At 37.6% G+C, this 19,585-nt stretch overlaps 1 protein-coding gene across 2 annotated transcripts; it reads left to right on the top strand.

The window, feature by feature from the left end:
• The first annotated feature begins 104 nt into the window (after positions 1–104).
• ENY2 (ENY2, transcription and export complex 2 subunit) lies at positions 105–10,182 on the top strand. Of its 2 annotated transcripts, none has more exons than XM_003782405.3 (5): positions 105–184; positions 1,584–1,660; positions 5,374–5,444; positions 6,744–6,818; positions 9,130–10,182. In XM_003782405.3, exons 2-5 carry the CDS (start codon positions 1,593–1,595, stop codon positions 9,204–9,206), a joined length of 291 nt encoding a protein of 96 aa, XP_003782453.1. In that variant the 5' UTR covers positions 105–184; positions 1,584–1,592; the 3' UTR covers positions 9,207–10,182. The 2 variants fall into 2 exon arrangements, with proteins under 2 accessions (XP_003782453.1, XP_003782452.1); XM_003782404.3 differs by having other exon boundaries at positions 105–256; positions 9,130–9,408.
• Positions 10,183–19,585: the final 9,403 nt, after the last annotated feature.

Here is a 19,585-nt window from a genome sequence, read left to right as displayed (position 1 = left end):
CGACAGCAGCGTCAGGACTCCCCTACCCAGAGGACTGAGCGACCAGGAGGCGGCCCGCGCTGGTTAAATTCTTACATTATAGGCAGAGCGGCGAGCCCCCGCCCCGGAAATGCGTGTTCTAGCTTTCTGTGTGCTTAGGTGCCCGAGCTACTGAGGGTCTAAGTCCGGGCAGCCGAAGAGTGTGGTAGGTAACGGTCATCAGCGCAAGGGTCATTTCGTCGCTGGGAAGGGACGGCCCTCGCCCGCGGTGATGGTGGTGAGCTATGCCCGTGGTCCTCAGGGCCGGGACCCGGGCCCAGCCCAGGCTCCTTTCGATGTACTGTCTTTCGTTAGCTTCCCCGACCCGCACTCGCGGGCCTGTAGGGCTCTCCGACAGGGCGTGCAACTGGAGTTGGCCTGAAACCCGTCCACGCTTTGTTTTCTGGCTCCTCCCCTCCCGCCTCTCCCTCTGTCTCCGCCCTGTTCTATTTTCCCAAAGAATGTCTGAACTGGGAGGGAACCCCTAGCGCCCTTGTTTTACCGGTGAGAAAACTGAGGCCTTTGAGCATTAAGTGACTTGTCCAAGGTCACTGTCCATATTTTAGGGGCCAAGACGAGGTCAAATTCAATCTTCCAGGGATGGTACTGACTAGACTTTATAGTTATTTTGCAAATGTTAGACTCTAAGTACAAAAGCATGCATTTCCTAGTTTTTTTCTCTCAATCCCTCCTTTTCCATATTCTTCTCCAAAAAAATAAAGTCAACTCTGAAAACTCATTGTCAGTCTGATTTTCTTATGGGTGAGATAGGAGACAACAAAAGTAGTCCCAAGGTGGTGACAGATCGGGTGGAGAAACGTCATTTTACCCCAAGTTCTATTTTACTCAAACTTTTAAGTGGTCTGAGTGACTTTAAAACCTAACCTTTCTCTATTTTCAACACTATTTTCGTTTTGATTGTCTGTGTTTACTGAAAATTGAAAATTTTCTGAGTTAGGAATTAGTTTGAGATTGGTTTTTCCCTTATCCCAGTAGCAGTGTGTGTGTGTTTTTAAACACACGCATACATTCTTACATCTAGTTTAGGGGTTGTAATTCAGGGTACATACTAGTGAAGCGTAAAGTAAGCACTTAGAACCTTATCTGGTAATTTCATTTTTTTACTAATAGTCTTTAATCTTTTTCTGATATTTAGTTTATGTGACTTTCTCAAATTTATGGATGTAGTTAAGGTACAGAAGTGATCAACAGTCAGTTATGTGCAGTTCAATAGTTCTGGAGCTTCTGGGGTCAAAGTACCTGAGTTCAGATTCTGCCTTCACCACTTTCTGTTTCTGTGCCTCAGTTTCCTCATCAGTAAAATACTAATGTTATTAATATGTAACAGAATGAGTTCTGGGAATTAAATGTAATTTTAGAAAACTCCCAAAGCATTAGCCCAGTATCAGGCACATAAGTGTTTAACAAAGTAATGATATCGTTAACACACTTGCAACTTGTCATTCCTTAACTTGATAAGAGCTAAACAGTTTGCTTGCCTAGAGGACTTAGAAGAAAATGCTTTGTAAACGTTTTATATCTGAAAATTGCGTATTGATGTCCAGGTTAGCAAGATGAACAAAGATGCGCAGATGAGAGCAGCAATTAACCAAAAGTTGATAGAAACTGGAGAAAGAGAACGGTAAGTACTAGATTGTGCGGGGAAAATTACATTTCACTGTCTTTAAAAGATACAAGAATCTAAATAAATAAGAAAAGGTTTTGTTCCTAACAGCTATAAAAAATAATTTAGGTCTGTTCCATGTTGCAGAATTTGAAAGGAATTGATAATGTAGAATGTTGAGTTTGAGATAACTCTCAAAGAATGTGTACTGTAATGGAGAAGAAAAAGTACATACCCAGGTAATTACAATTGAAGACATAATGTTACTGGTTTTAACAGGGAGACACCTTGATAGAATGACTTTTAGTTACCACGGAATAGCATGTGCTTACTCTCTGAAATACCCTTCTACCTTCTCATCAGTTTTCGCTCATTTTTCAAGTTTTAATTTAGATATTACCTCTTCAAGGAATGTTTTTGTGTCCCAAATAACCTTGTTTAATAATGCCATTGAATCACATTCTAACCATCTGCTTTGCTAGTTTGTGTCCTCCAATATAGTCTAAGTTCCTTAACAGCAGAAACCCCATTGTATATTCAGCATCTATCAACATGCCTGGCACATAATCGGCCAAGTACTTATTTGAAGATTGAACGGGTTTAGACGTACAGAAGGGAATCAGGAAGGTTCCCAGAAGCAGGGTGAAAAAATGTGTAAGAGAAATAACAGGAGACGTCTAACTCTCCCTGGGGTTTAATGTGACCATTTAAGATCCCACAAAATAATAAAAGAAGCGTTTCACCTAGGCAGAAGGGTAGCAGTTCTCTGAGCCGATAAACTAGAGAACTTTCTGGACAGATAAAACAGAATACGCAAAGTCACAGGGCTTTACTACGACATAATCCTGGGAAATGCAATATAATAAAAGAAACCTAGGGGGTAAAGTATGAAAGCCATGTGGCTGGAATAGTGCACAGGAAGTGTGTGGTTTGTGTATGAGTCAGAATTCTTTCAGTTGAAAATGACAGCTGGGGCCGGGCGGGTGTGGTGGCTCATGCCTGTAATCCCAGCACTCTGGAAGGTGAGGTGGGTGGATTGCTTGAGCTCAAGAGTTTGAGACCAGCCTGAGCCAGAGTGAGACCCTGTCTCTAAAAATAGCTGGGTGTTGTGGCAGGCGCTTGTAATCCCAACTACTTGGGAGACTGAGGCAAGAGAATTACTTGAGCCCAAAAGTTTGAGGTTGCTGTGAGCTGTGACTTCACAACACTCCACCGAGGGGGACAAAGTGAGACTCTTAAAAAAAAAAAACTGAAGTCAGAAACTGGCTTAACGAGTGAAAATGTATAACCTCATCTATCTAAAAAGTCTAGGGCTCGAAATTTCTTCAGGCACCACTGAGGCCAGGCACTCTAAAATTGTTGCCAAGAAAAATTCCTTTATCTTATCAAGTCTGCTTTCCTCTATATTGGCTTTATCCTCAAGGAGGCTCTACCTAGCAGAGATTGTGATCAGCCATGGCTAGGTCATGTTTCCATTTCTAGAACTTTACCCATACCCTGAGAATGACTAATTTTTGTCTGTTAAAACCAACAGGCACGAAAATGGGTGGTAGGGTTTGCAAAAAAGATCTGTTACTGATTTTATTTTTAGCTTGTGGGAATCATTAAAAATTTTTAAGAAAGGGAATGACTAGATCACATTTACACTTTGGGAATCTTACTCTGTCAGTATGGAGGATAGATTTGAAGGTGTCTAGATAGGTGGCAGAAAAATAAAGAAGGGTTAAAAATGGAAAGGCAAGCTTAGAATTTTTCTACGTTTTTAAAAGTAGGAACAGTTGTCCTAATTATGAGAAAGGAAGCATGTAGACCAGTTCCTCAGGTCACTTAAGAAGATAGTACTGGCAGTATAGTATTCATTCAATGTATTGGTTTTTGTTTGTTTTTTGTTGGTGCAGCTGGAAGTTACTGAGTCTCTTTCATATGCTATGCCCTATTAAGGTGCTGGAGATATAGGTGTAGATAACAATGAAGTCTGTGCTTTCATGGAGCTTACATTACAATGGGAGGATACATAAAAGGAATAGGTAGTATGTTAGATGGTGATGAGAAGAACAATAAAGCAGAAGAATAAGGTGTGATATTTTGGATAGAAAAAACAAAGGACGGGCCAGGTGCAGTGGCTCACACCTATAATCCTGGCACTCGGGGAGGCCGAGGTGGGTGGATTCCCTGAGCTAATGGTTTTGAGACCAGCCTGAGCCAGAGTGAGACAGCCTCTCTAAAAATAGCCAGGCGCTGGGGCAGACGCTTGTAGTCCCAGCTACTCGGGAAGCTGAGGCAAGAGAATCACTTGAGCCCAAGAGTCTGAGGTTGCTGTGAGCTATGATGCCCTGGCACTCTACCAAGGACAACTAAATGAGACTCTGTCTTTGAAAAAACAAAGGAGGCTGCAATGATAAGAGATGAGCAGGATGTGAGGGAGTGCAAGGAAACACAGATCCTGAGACAGGAGATTGCACGGCGTTGTTAAGGAACACATGGAAGCGAACAAGACTGAGTAAACTGGGCGAGGGCATTGCTGGGGGAAGGCAGATCATGGAGGATCACTCAGGCTCTAAAACCTTAGAATTTTATTCTGAGTTAATTAGGAAGGCACTGAAAGGTTTTGAGCAGTGGGAAGAGAATGAAGTGTACAAGGGAAGGAGCAAGAAGACAACCTAGGCGCCTGTGATAATATTCAAGAGAAGATGGAGGCTTGAACTGGGGTAGTCATAGCAGAGATCGTGGGAAACATTTGAATTTTAGTTCTGTTTTAAAACTGAAACTAGTAGGATTGATTTTGTGGTGTTAACAAGGTAGCTGAAGGGTATTGCCAAGTTTCCTAGCCTGAGAACCAGAAGAATGGAGTTGCCGTTCTGAGAAGAACAGAATGAAGTGGTACAGAATAAAAAGTTGGCTTTTGGCCCTGTTAGTATTGAAAGACCTACTTAAATACCAAGATGGAACTGTCAGGTGTCTATCTAGGAATATCAAGGAAGAAATGGTTTGGAGAAAAAGGGTATCCTTTTGGTTTGGAGTATGACATGTTTAGGCTGAGAAGTTAAATGATGTAGGTTACCTGAAAATTTGTAAGAGTGGGTATGATAAAAAGGTAAGAAAATGTTCTCTTGCATCTGTGAGGTTATTAGTTATAATACCATTACTTTTTTACTATTATTAGAAAAGAAAATGCTGCCAATTGTAACAGGGATACCAGTTACCAAATTGTTAAAATAGGGAGGAAACCACAGTCTTAAAGAGAGTGAAATACTGTAGTCAGTATGTAATTTAGAAGGGGCAGTCTGTGAGGTTAGGGAGTGGGATATGGGGAAAATAAGAGAATTAAAGGGAAGAAGTTGTGGTCAAAGAATGAATTTTGGAATTTGAAGATTTCAGTTGTATGCTTGTTTCAAGTTCAATTAATAGTCTAGAAGTTGTACAATAGCCATGATATTTTCCTGGTGTTGGAGGGTATGTTAGAAGGCCAGAGTAATTTCTTGAAAAATGTTTTAGCCTCTACGCTTTAATTTTGCTCAGAAAATGATGAAATGAAAGTCCCAGAATTTAAAATGGCTTGCATAAAATCAAAGAATATATAGTAATAGAACCAAGATTAGGGGCACAGTTAAATTAAAATTGTGCAACTAGAGAGCAGGGTAATTTTAGTTGCACAGTTGAACCTTTACTTCAAACATTTCTCCCTGAGATGTTATACGTTGTTTAATTTGAAAACATTTATTTTTCAACAGCCTCAAAGAGTTGCTGAGAGCTAAATTAATTGAATGTGGCTGGAAGGATCAATTGAAGGCACACTGTAAAGGTAATCAATCTCATTTAGAAGATAAGCTAATCCCATTGCTCTGGACTGAATTGATTTGGGAATTGCTAAAAAATGTATAGTCAGTATTTTAAGGTATATTGAGTACTCAGGCATAATTTTTAAACAAATAGGAAATTTAATCTTGAGTAATATTTCCCTGCAAGACCTAATTCTTACATTTTTAGGAATTTTCTTTGTATTTAGGAATTTTCTTTGTGTTTCTTTTATGACAAGAGAGGCATGAGCGCTCAAGATTTTCTCTTATATCAAAATGTGGAATCCCATGTTTTTCCACAACGTTATTCTTCCTAATGTTTTAGATAACAAAGTGAGCGCTTAGAAAAGTTATAGCTCTCCTTTCAAAATAACAAGGTTCTTTTGAAAATTTATTATATAAAAGTGCTTAGCGAATTACACTTACTTAAAAAAAATGTAGACGTGAAACTTGTTAAATTGCTGGGTGTTGATGATGATACCACTTAATAGATTACACGTGTCACTAAGATGAGCCTGTTTTCTGACTCAGCTTTTGGTATAATGGAATTCTGGATGTTTTTAATGAATCTCCATTACATTTTATATATTAACTGTAGGAAGGCAAAGTAGCCAAAGCATTGCCTTTAAGGTCATACAGATTTTCTCTGGTGAAAGACTAGATCTGGGATTCAACTCATGTTTGGATGAGTTAATCTTTAAGCCTTATTTATCTTACCTACTAAGGTGGGGGGGAATGTGAGCCGATTAGATTATTGTGAATAGTAAATACTGGCAAGCACCTAATAAGGATATGGTAAATATTAATTATAATAGTTATAAGTTTCAGGACTTTTAAAAATATTAAACTTGACCACAATTAAAATTCATTCTGGGTGATACAATTAAATTAAGGCTATTTAGCTGATACTTTAATGAATGGACTTTTATCATTTAAATCTAGAGAATACAGTAGAACCTCTGTAAGTTGACCATCCAAGGGATTGTAACAAACTGCTCAATGGACAGAGGTAGTCAACATAAGGAACTAGGCCTCGTGTACTGATAAGTACATGTGGTGCATGTCTGGTCTGTGAAATTTAGGTCAGCCTAAGGCGATGGTCAGTGTGGGGAGGTGGTCAGCTATTATGGAGGCTGTTGTACTTAATGTGTTTCTAAGGTTGAACTGAATTTTCAAAGTGTCCTCTTTTTTTTTTTAAGACCAGTCTATACTCTAAAAACATGATCTTAATCCTTCCTCTATGAAAATCTTTCTTACAGATAATGATTTTAAATGATATGATTTGTTTTTTGCTTTTGCATAAGAGGTAATTAAAGAAAAAGGACTAGAACACGTTACTGTTGATGACTTGGTGGCTGAAATCACTCCAAAAGGCAGAGGTAAGGAATACATCAAAAGAAACATCTGCTGAAGATGAGATTTTCTCTCCCTGATTCAGATTTTCCTTCTTTATTTATAAAGAAAAGCACCCTTTCCAAAGTCATTTAGTTACTTGTGTTGTCTTATGTGGGAAGAATTAGCATAGTCTTGAGTAACAAATTAAATAATAGCGGATAAATGTTTTTATACTCTAAACCAGTATACTAATAATACAAGCTGATATGGTTTGTCAGGCAGATAATTTTTAAAGCATGGTATTTAATAGAAACAAATATTACCCCAAGCTAGGATTTATAAACTTTGTCAGATATGGCCTGAGTCCATTTAAATATTTAATAATTCAAAGTTTCCTCCAGCCACTGAGTCATTGCTCAGCTATCTCTTTCCTTATTAAAAATAAATGAAGATTTGTCTTCTTGAATGTCTACTTAAGAATTTCGTAGCTCCATCACTTCGTGTTGAGGGTAATCCATAGTAAGACTCACAATGCAAACACCTTCTTAGTTTTTTCTTTTAGTGCTTGTTTACAGAGGCAAAGAAAGTATGAGGAATATTATATTAAAACTGATGATGTGTAATAAATATGAAGTCAGGAACTACATCAGTTTTACCTCAGATGTAGCCACGTTTTAATTTGGTCAAGTTGGAGTTTTTTCGTAGTTGTAAGTGGAAGGGCAATTAGACAGCCCATACATACAGTGTTTTCTCACTCAGAGATAGTAAAAAGATTGGAAGTGTAAAAAGTATGTTTGAAAATTACTAGTATAGAACACTCTAATTTTCTGAGCTGCTAACTGCTGGGAAGAAGCTGTAGAATCCCATGGTCCTTGTTAACCATACCTCAGGCGTATTTATAGCTGGAAAACATACCTTTTTAAAAAAAGTATGTTTCAGGGATAAGAAAAAAACATTATTTGGTCATCGTACAAATTTATATTTAAATTTCCACTAATTTTTCTGTTTTCTTCTGTGATTCTTAGCTTGTTAACATTATTTAGGAACCGGTCGTAAGGTTAGGAATTATCCTTTGCTTCCTTTAACACCTTGTACCTTGGGTGTTTCAGTTTCTTGTAGTTCCCTTGCTAGTGAATGATCAAATAGTGAAAAGAAATAAAAATAAATCTTTTGTGCCTTTGTCTTCTTACTGTTGTTAAGAGTAGACCATTTTAAATAACACAGTAAAACTGACGTTTTTTAATGTGCAGTTACGTGAACTTCGTATACATGTGTAAATATATATAACTACCACTATAGTCAAGATACAGAATAAGCAATTCCCTCACTCCCCCAAATCTCCCTCAGGCTATCCCTTTATAGTTACACCTGTAACTGATCATCATTATTTTGATGATGATGATTTTGACTCAATCATCATTATTTTGGTTAACGGTATAACTATTGATTACATTTTAAGTGGATTTGAATTCTGTATCTTGTAGGTAGGCTTAAACTAAACGATTTATAAAGAGAAGTATTCTCTTTGATATGAATACTTATTTGTATAATTTTTTGTAGGAAAATTGAACTGTACTGAAGTTTTCCATTTCCCTTGGACACAGCAAATACATTAGAAGTTTTAGTTTTTTCACATTCGTGGTTTAATCTGAATAGGTAATAGGTTACATGGGTCAAAAGTAAAAATGTAACAGAACTACTGTAGCGTTTTTTTGTATTTTGGCTGGATCAGAAAGTATGTACATTCATTATTGCAATAAAATAATGCCACATTACCTTTTAAAACATAACCAGTTTATACTCCCACCTAATATCCTCATTCTTACCAACACAGTATATTGTTGACTTTTGGATTAGCCTTATTGGTCAAACATTTCATCTGAACATTATTTTAATTTGCATTTCTCTTCTGAGACTGAACCCCTTTTATATTGAAGAACTACATATTTTTCCTTTTCTTCATCTCCGTTGCTCATTTTCCTATTAATCTGCTGGTCTTTTTCTTATTGATTTGAAGCAGTTGTGTAGTAGAGAGATCAGCCCTTTTATGTAACAGCATTTCCCCAATTTGTCTTTTGGCTATGTTAATGGTGATTTTGATCAAGCATAGATGTATTTAAAACAAAGGTATCTATTTGGTATAGCCTCTAGCTTCTTTGTTTAAAAATGACCTCTGCTTCTAGCTGAAAGAATTTTCTCATGTTTTCCTCTCATCAACATGCAGTATATTTAGGTATTAAACCATGAGGGTTATTTATGAGATTATCGTATTGGTAATCCTGAATAAAGTGTCAGATCTTAAATTGACATGTATGAATTAGAATCTTCTTACTCGTATGTATTTTTGTGTTTCAGCCCTGGTACCTGACAGTGTAAAGAAGGAGCTTCTACAAAGAATAAGAACATTCCTTGCTCAGCATGCCAGCCTTTAAGATTGAATTAGATTGTGTTATTCTGTGATTTTATTTCTGAAAGTAAAACTTGCCATAAATTAGACATCAGCTTCCCAGAATAAAAATCCTTTTTTGTATGATGGTATACAGTTTTCAGTAATGATATACATTGTATTGATTTTTTCCCTAAATGTGTTATTTTAATAAATATCTCATGAATAAGTTTTGAAGTTTGCTTGGATTTTGGAATAAATGGGACTTTGTCTTTATTACTAATTCACCAGATTTGTTAAGAGAGAAAGCATTTAATATAGTTTAAGTACTTAGTATGTGCAATTCTGTGTTAACAGCTGAGATGTAGTCTTTTCTAATTGTCTGCATATGGTGTATTCCTTTTTTGAATCCCCATAATATTTTATAAATTGTAATGCCCCATCTTGTACTACAGTTGTCTTATTCTTACTTGTTATAAACTCTTAGGGTTAAGACTGGGTCTTACTCATCTTATACGTGCCTTCCTTATGCTTCAAAGAATTTACCGTCTAATGGAAGAGAGAATATTTGCAAGTTGGCTCCATACCAAGTTTCTTCCACATATTCTACTCATCTGAACTTTGAACGATGCAGCATCTTTAAATTGCATCCCCACATACTAAGGTCAAGAAAGAACTTAATGGGAAATAATCTCCACCTGTTAGCTTTACTCTGCCATCAAGATTGCCAAATCCAACGGACTCTTGCCTCTTCCTGTGTGACCTCTGCTGGAAAACAAGAATATTGACCATCCTGCCACTTGGACTCTCTTCCCGCACCTCACATTGTTTCTTCCTACCACTGGAAGTTCCTTCTGTTTCTTGTGGAGTACCTTTTGCTGTATGGGACTTTTAAATAATGATGTTTCTTAAGGCTCCCTCCTGGGCCCTCTGCCTGCCTGGATATTCTTTTCCTGGGCAAACGTGGGTCAGACCATGGGTTCAGATGCCAACAAGTTGATAAATGCTAAACTGCGTCTTCATCCCAGTCTCCAGACTCATATTCCAACTACTGTGGATCAGCTTCCTTGGATGTCTCCCAAACACTTCAAAGTGACCATACCTAAAATAGTGATCTGCCCGAGTAATTGCCCCTGCTGTATTCCTTATCTTTGTTTACCTAATTTCAGATAAGGGATATTGCACAAGATTCTATGTCTGACAAGCTCCAAGTTTGTGCTCATGTTGCTGATTGCACACTTTTAGTATAACAAGGGTGTAAATTGTTCACTACCTGCCCTCTTAACTTAGTTCAAACCTAGATTATTTCAGTAAACTAATATTGCTTTGGTTGATCCATGTCTCCTCTCAATATCTGATATCTCTTCCACACTAATTCCTAAGTGACTTTACTAAAATTCAAGTGTGGGTGTTTTATTCTGCTTGAAATTCTCAATGCAGGATAAGACTCATGTAAGCATTAATGTCTAGACCCTTCTTGATCTGACTTTACCCTCTTTTTTTTTTTTTTTGCGACCATCTCATTATGTTGCCCTGGGTAGAGTGCTATAGCATCATAGCATCACAGCACCCTCAAACTCTTGGGGTTAAGTGATTCTCTTGCCTCAGCCTCCCAAGTAGCTGGAACTACAGATGCTGCCACAATACCCTTTGTTGTTGTTGTTTCCCAGGCCTGGCTGGGTTCAAACCCACCAGCCCTGGTGTACGAGGCTGGCACCCTAACCACTGATCCATGGTTATGGGCACTGAGCCACTTTACCCAGTTCTTTAGTTAGTCCCTAAGTGTATCAAGTTGTCCCTTTCCTAAAAACCTTGGAAAATCAACTTAGAAATCCCTTCCTTCCTACTTCTCTCATTCCTACTTGTCCTTCAAAATTCAGTTTGTGTTGTAAAACATTCTGACATTCCTCTGACTTAAATCCCCCAGTATCATTTTTCTATAAGAACCAGCTGGGCATAATTTCAACAGAGTGGTTTCTGAACGTTGGCATGCACACCCTAGAGGGGAGGAAACATGACCCCTTTGACTTTGGATGATGTTTATTTGTGGGTGAATGAGTGAAGAAACAAAGTAGGGACTGGACATTCTGGGAGTATGAGAAAAGGCAATAACGGGTATAATTTAGAAAAAGATTACTAATTTTTGGCTCAGTGTTCTAGAGGTAACAGTTTAATCTTTTTGATGAATTTAAATTTTAAATGTAGTCTTTGGATCAACTGGGCTTAATTATGTAAAGTTTTGAGCCTGAGAAAAGCACACACACAGTCACAAAATCTACCAAAAATGTTTTTTGTTTTGTTTCATCTCAAAACAATGTTCTAATGTAATGACAGGACGCTCACGCTGCTCCCCGTTATCAAAAACTAGACAATCTCAAGCGGTACGTAGGAAACATCAGCAATAACAGTTCTTACTTCATAGTACTGTATATGGAAAAAGCAAATTTGCTCAGAGATACTATTTTGTTTCATAGGTCAAAAAAAAAAGGAGGAAAGCAAATTATGAAATTATTTTGAAATGGAATTTTACAAACAGCCGAAAACGCATTGCAGCAATTTAAAGTTCTAAAGAGCATAGCTTTAAAATGATAATTTGAAGAAACACCCCCCCCACCACCGTTAGGTTTCTTTGACATTTCATAAATGTATCCAGAAACATTGACATCTTCCAAATAAACCAATTTTGTGAACATCTTGACTCACATCATTGATTTATGTAAACTAGGAATATATTCTTCAAAAATCTTGCACCTTTTTATGCTCAGTGTTGGAAATTCAATAGGATTACTGTTACAGGACTGCACTGGGTGAGTAAAATACTAATTAGGATTACTGTGAGCTCTTCTGGATAGGATTAAAGAAGATCCAACTAAATTATTTATATAATCACTTTGCTTTGGCATTACAAGTGTATCATTTGGTAGATCAGTGCCAAGTCAGGGACTAGATGATACTGGGAATTGGTAATTGGATATGGGACTTTTCATAACTTGATAAAAAGCTCCATCCAACTCAGGAGAACTGTGACAGCTGCTCAGTAGCAGATGTTGGAAACAATCCAGCCTCTGTGCGTGTGTGTGTGTGTTTGTGCGTGTGTGTGTGTGTGCGCGCGCGTGTGTGTGCGTGCGTGCGTGCGTGCACGCATGTGTCCCTGAATGGCTACCTCATGTTAGTGGATGACTTCATGAAACCCTCATATCTACCATTAGAAACCATATGAAAAGCATTGGATGAAGCCACTATGAAAGACTAACAGGTGCAGTTACACAATTCTAGTCTCACCTATGACGCTAAATTACCAGGTAAGACTGTTCTGCCTCAGTGCGTTTACCTGCATAATAGATTTCAATACTGGCCTGGTAGGAATTAAAATAATAAATAAAACTGTAAATATTATTAATAGAAAAAATCAGAACAATAGGATTCGTGTTGTCCTAGAAAGAATTCTAAAACTATGTACTTATTTGCGTTTTATAGTATTAAATAGATACAGTACATATTACATGCATGGAAGATGAGCTCCATTTATGTTGTAGGAATTTCTAGCTAATATTAGTTACCATGAGGATTCCTACAAAATAAAGACCATTAAATCTGATTGAAATAGAATGAACATCACTGTAATAGCATTTATTTATTTATTTTTTTTTTTAGACAGAGCCTCAAGCTGTCCCCCTGGGTAGAGTGCCGTGGCATTACAGCTCACAGCAACCTCCAACTCCTGGGCTCAAGCGAGTCTCCTGCCTCAGCCTCCCAACTAGCTGGGACCACAGGCGCCCGCCACAACGCCCGGCTATTTTTTTTGGTTGCAGCCGTCATTGTTGTTTGGCGGGTCTGGGCTGGGGATTCGAACCCGCCACCTTAGGTGTACGTGGCTGGCGCCTTAGCCGGTTGAGCTATAGGCGCCGAGCCACTGTAATAGCATTTAGTAGGGAGAGTTAAAATTACCTGTGGTCCTTTTCACCCTTATCCTACTATAAACTTTTTTGTCACTTGGACTATATCTCATTTTAATGCTCAGTGCCTAACAGAGTAAATTGCTTATAAATTGTTATAAATAAATGTGGCAGTAGATAAAGATTTTGGCTAGAGTAGGTTTTTTCTAGATATCAAATTATATTTGGTTTTCCTGTTGACAAGCCACAAGAGGGCGCTTGAAACCTATATTTTGATCAGGGTCTCTATGACTGAATGTTGCTTTCTTCTTCCAACAGGCCACTTCCAATTCAGGCCAGCCTGCTGCTTCAAGATGAAAGTGTTACAAAATTGAAAGTTAATGTGAGGACTTCAGAATGTGCTTCTGGTCCAGATTAAGATGAATCTACAGTGAGATGGAAATGATGTTTTGCTGGGATCATTTTCTGAAGCCAATTCAGTAATTAAAGAAGTTGATTTAAATAGCATCCACCACTACTGAAGTGGTTCTGTTACACTTACTCATAAGAGAAAAAAAAAAAGAGCACAGGAAATTCTTAATTAAAAAAGAATGAAAAATAATTTTCATTATCTATTTTCCCTGTCATTGTGTTCCTCTTTCATTGAGAACCCTTTTAAAGGGTGATGATATTCACATTTTCCTTTGGTAGACTACTTCATTTCAGATGGTGCCCAAACCCTGAGGACATTCAGGGATTGTTGGCCTTATTATGGCAGTGGTGAAAATATCGAGAAACAAAGGCATGTGGAATCTGCACTCCTGATGCAACATTTATACAGTTTTTTTTTTTTTTTTGAGTACAGGAGTGGATGCCAGTATTGATCACATTCACTGATGCTTCAACTTTGTGCCTGGCATCACAAAAATTAGGTAGAAATAATTGGCTTTCAATTGCTATATACCCTACCCTAAATATTTTTTTTGAGGGGCATACCCTATGAATTTATCTTTCCTAGACAGCTATGTCTGTCAAAGTTGAGCTTTGAGGGGTGCAAGTAAAAGCCACACAGTAGAATAATGGAAATAGGAATGTGCATTAAACCACAACCTGTCTGATGTGCGGGTGATTTAGGTCATGACATACATTGTCTGGCTAGAGGAACGTGCAGTTTGGCTGAGACACTGATGGTATGTGACTGAGTATCCTGGTTCTCTCCTCATTTCCATCACGGATGGGACTCATAACCACCTTAGTCACTCAGGGCTCTGTGTGACAGTTGCCTTTCAATAGTGTATCGCTAATGGCAGTATAATAAAGCATGAGAATTACAGATGCTCCTCTTAAAAGGTGTGACCTAAAGTCCATGGTGAAGGACCTTACAAAGCCACACAGCGCATACACACACACATTTATAGATTACGTATATATTGCAACACACACATATACAGATATGCTGTGCTATTCTCCTAGCGATGGTACTCATACAATAGTTTTCTATCTCCAATATTTTACCCCATCTGTAAAAATTGGGCTTTCAGACAGACACATTTAGTGAAAAAGCACAGACATATTCCCTGGCTGGCTGCATTTCCCGTGTCCCTGACCTAACTCTTTCATCTTGAGACTTTATAGAGGCCTGCAGGGAACCGCCCCCTTTCAACACTTCCCTACTGTTCTCACTTTCCTCCTTACCAGCAGAAATTTGATGGTTTATCATGAGAACTCTCGTGTAACTACCCTGAAGGGCTTTCTCCCTTTCTTCTAATCACACACAGTCCGACCTAAACCTAACTATCTGGAAAGCTTCTTCCATATGTGCCCTTGATCATCTGAATGTTGTTGAAGAAAATTATACAACACTTCTTATGTCTCCTTTTCAAATAAAAACCACCACGTGGTAAGAACAATTAGCATAGACTTTTCCAAAAATGTCAGTGTAATAGAGGAATGAAACTCTAAAATAAAGAGAAAAGAAAAATGAGAAAATAAAGAAAGGGACCTGTTTTATATTATAAGAAAATAAAGAGTTGTTAGAATTCAAAGTATTATTCTTTGGGTTGTTTGTTTGTTTATTTGTTTGTTTTAGAGACAGAGTCTCACTTTACTGCCCTTGGTAGAGTTGCCCTCACAGCAACCTCCAATTCCTGGGCTTAGGTGATTCTCTTGCCTCAGCCTCCCAAGTAGCTGGGACTACAGGCGCCCGCCACAACGCCCAGCTAATATTATTCTTGATAAATAAGCAGAACACAACCATCTAGTGCACTAGACACTTGGAAAGTCACAAGCAAGATCTATAATTTCAGTGTTCCAGTTGTATTTGTAAAGAACAACCATGTTCGTATTGAAGTAGTTAGGGATCCAGTGTCGCCTAACTAACTCTCAAATCATTAATAACACAAACAGATACTAAATATGCAAGAGAGAAAGATGGAAATGGGAAAGGTACATAGATATTTATTGCAAATAAGTTTGAAATTTTTCAAAATATAAGTTTGACTTTTCATTTCTGATTTTTTTATAAGAATAAAGTATTACATAAAATCAAAATCTTCTTTGGTTTGTGCCCATTGAGTAAGGATGGAATCATAAAATATGTATTACTATGTTAGTGTCCCTTTTAAATCTTCGCACTAATGTTTTCTATTGTTTACATAACTTGCTTTATATATATATACATATATATATATTTTTAAGCCACTTTATTGAGATATGATTGACCTGTGAAAAGCTGTAAGTTTGAAATTTTTCAAAATATAAGTTTGACTTTTCATTCCTGATTTTTTTATAAGAATAAAGTATTACATAAAATCAAAATCTTCTTTGGTTTGTGCCCATTGAGTAAGGATGGAATCATAAAATATGTATACTTACTATGTTAGTGTTCCTTTTAAATCTTCGCACTAATGTTTTCTATTGTTTACATAACTTGCTTTATATGTATATACATATATATATATTTTTAAGCCACTTTATTGAGATATGATTGACCTGTGAAAAGCTGTACTTATTTACATATACAAGTCAATGAGTTTGGGGATGAAACCGTCACCACCACCAAGGTCATAGTTGTATCTATCACCTTTCAAAGTTTTCATCTGCCTCCTTTATCATCATCATCATTATATTATTATTTTTTTTTTTTGGCCGGGGCCAGGTTTGAACCCGCCACCTTTGGCATATATTATTATTATTGTTGTTGTTCTTTGTGTGTGCGTGCAGTAAAAACACTTTACAAATCTACCCCCCCCCCGAAAATTTTAAATATACAACACAGTACTATTAGCTACAGACACTGTGCTCTATAGTAGATCTCTAAAATTTGTTTAACTTGCATAACTGAAACTTTTGTACCCTTTGACCATTATCTCCCCACTTTTTCTCACCCTAACCTTAGGCAATCATCATTCTCCTCTCGGCTTCAATGAGTTCGACTATTTTAGATTCCACATGTAAGTGAGATCATGCAGTATTTGTCCTTCCTTCTCTGCGAGGCTTATTTCACTTAGCATAATGTCCTCCAAGTCCATTCATCTTTTAGAAAAGGCAGGCTTTCTTCCTGTTTAACACTGAATAATATCCGTGGGTGCACACTCGTGTGTGTGTGTGTGTGTGTGTGTCACATTTCTTTTTCATTCATCCATTGATAGACACTTCGGCTAATGCCATATATTGGCTATCGTGGATGATGCTACAATGAACATAAGAGTTCAGCTACATCTTTGAGATCTTAATTTGAATTCCTTTGAAGTGAGAAGTGAGATTGCTGGATCACCTGGGTTTTTATTTTTTTATACAGTCTTCCACAAAGGCTGTGCACTAGTACATTCCCACCAAGAGTGTACCAGGGTTCCCTTTTCTTCACATCCTTGCCAACGCTTATCTTTCGACTGTTTGATAACAGCCATTCATTCTAACACTGACATTGTTGTTTTATTAGCATTTCCCTAATGATTAGCTGGTATTGAGTCCCTTGCATACACCTGTGGGCCATTTGCATGCCTTTGTCGGAGAATAGATCCTTTGCTCATTTTTCAGTTATGTTAGGGGATTTTTTGTTGTTGTTTGTTATTTACTTTGAGTTGTAGTTCTTTATGTATTTTGGATATTAACCCTTATCAGATCATAAAGTTTGTGAATATTTTCTCCTATTCTATATGTTGCCTTTTCACTCTGTTGATTGTTCTTTTTTGTTTGGTTGGTTGGTTGGGGCTTTTGCTATACAGAAGCTTTTTAGTCTGATGTAAGCTCATTTACTTATTTTGGCCTGTGCTTTTGGTGTCATATCCCAAAAGATCATTGTCAGGATTGGCAATGGGTCTTAGGTCTTTAATCCTTTGAGTTGATTTCTCTACATGGTAAAATATATGGGCCCAACTTCGTTTCCTTGCATGTAGCTATCCAATTTCCAAGAACCATTTATTGAAAGAACTATTGTTTCCCCATTTTGTAGTCTTAACATCCTTGTCAAAAATTAGTTTGCTCTATAGGAAATAAAAACCCAGGTGATCCAGGGCTCATTTCTGCACTCTCTATTCTGTTCCATTCGTCCATGTATCTGTTTTTATGCCAGAATGACACTTTTTGGATTACCATAGCTTTATAATATAATTTGAAATCAGGAAGAGTGATGGCCCCAGCTTTGTTCTTCTTGCTCAAGTTCCTTGGGCAATTCAGGTCTTTTTGTGGTTTCATATGAATTTTAGGATTGTTTTTCTGTTTATGTGGAAAATATTATTGGAATTTTAAAAGAGATTATATTGAATTCAATTGTATTGAATATTGCTTTGAGTAGTATGGACAGTTTAACAATATCAATTAATCTAATTCTTGAATACAGTTAGAAAAGAAATCATAGTCACAACCTCAGGTGAATGCTTTTCCCTGTCCAAGAAATTCACTACACTTTCCTCTTGTGTACACTTTCCCACTCCCCAAAGCTTATTTCACATTCCTCTGCAGCATTAACAACACTACCTCATGCTTTATCAAAGAAACAGCAGCAATCAGACAAGAACCTGGCATCATCTCTTCACCAAACCCACCAGCCTTCCTGAATCTGAACCCACATGTTTAGCTTTGCCTCCATTTGTGTCCTGGATCCCTGCACCTCTCTCACATCTCTTCTTTATTTTTTATCTTCATATATATACACACACACACTATTAGACAGAGTCTACTCTGTTGCCCCAGGCTAGGGTGCTGTTGGCATCATAGCACACAGTAACCTAATTCTCCTGGGTTCAAGCGATCCTTCTGCCTCAGCCTACCAAGTAGCTGGGACTAGAGGTGTGCACCACTATGCCCAACTAATTTTTCTATTTTTAGTAGAGATGAGGTCTCACTGTTGCTCAGGCTGGTCTTGAACTCCTGAGTTCAAGCAATCCACACACCTCGGCCTCCCAGACTGCTAGGATTACTGGTGTGAGCCACCACACCTGGCCCATATTGAAACTCTTGAGTGGTTACAATATATATGTGAATATATATATGTATATATGTGTGTGTGTATATATATCATATATTTTATATATATATCATATATTACATATATATATCACATAAATGCCTTAGTCCATTTCGGGAGCTATAACCAATTGCCATAAACAAGGTAGCTTATAAACAATGGAAATTTATTTCTCATAGTTCTGTAACCTTGGAAGTCCAAGATCAAAGTGCCAACAGATTTAATATCTGGTGAGGGGCATTTTCTAGATCATGGAAAGAGTCTTATTACTGCATACTCACAAGGCGGAAGGGGTGAATGAGCTCTACAAGGCCTGTTTTACAAGGCCACTTATCCGAATCATGAGGCTCGCTCCTCATGACCTCATCACCTCATGACCCTGATGGTATTAGGGGTCACACCTCCTAATACCATCACCTTGGGAGTTAAAATTTCAACATAGTAATTTCAGGGGAACACAGAGTTTCAGATCAAAGCATATAATTCAAGCATTTAGCTCAGTTTATAATGCCAGGATAAGCTTGCCTCAATAAAATTCTTGAGTGGCGCCTGTGACTCAGTGAGTAGAGTGCTGGCCCCATGTTTTGAGGGTGGCAGTTTCGAACCCAGCCCCAGTCAAACTGCAACAACACAACAAAAACATAGCTAGGCATTGTGGCAGGCGCCTGTAGTCCCAGCTACTTGGGAGGCTGAGGCAAGAGAATAACCTAAGTCCAAGAGCTGGAGGTTGGTATGAATTGTGATGCCATAGCACTCTACTGAGGGTGACAAAGTGAGACTCTCTCTAAAAAAAAAAATAATAATAAAAGATACTAAAAAACTCAAAGGCTAAAAAAAAAAATCTCAAAAGTTTTTTAATTTAAATCCCAAATACGATGTTTTTGGTCCTAAAATCAAAGATTGTGGACTAGGACAACATCTTCAATATAGTTTACTCAAAAAGAAAATGATTCTCGATCTATGATTCAACTTTATCTTTTAGTTTTTAAACATTTATTTATTTATGTCCATTTTTAGAGATAAACAATCAAGTATGGCCCCATGATCCAGGCTGGAGTGCAATGGCATGACCATAGCTGCTGT

This window comes from Otolemur garnettii, unplaced genomic scaffold (assembly GCF_000181295.1).
Source record: "Otolemur garnettii isolate 467f Iridium unplaced genomic scaffold, OtoGar3 scaffold00004, whole genome shotgun sequence".
NCBI lineage: Eukaryota > Metazoa > Chordata > Mammalia > Primates > Galagidae > Otolemur > Otolemur garnettii.
The sequence above is the reverse complement of the archived record's forward strand: the minus strand, read 5'-3'. Positions and strand labels throughout refer to the sequence as shown.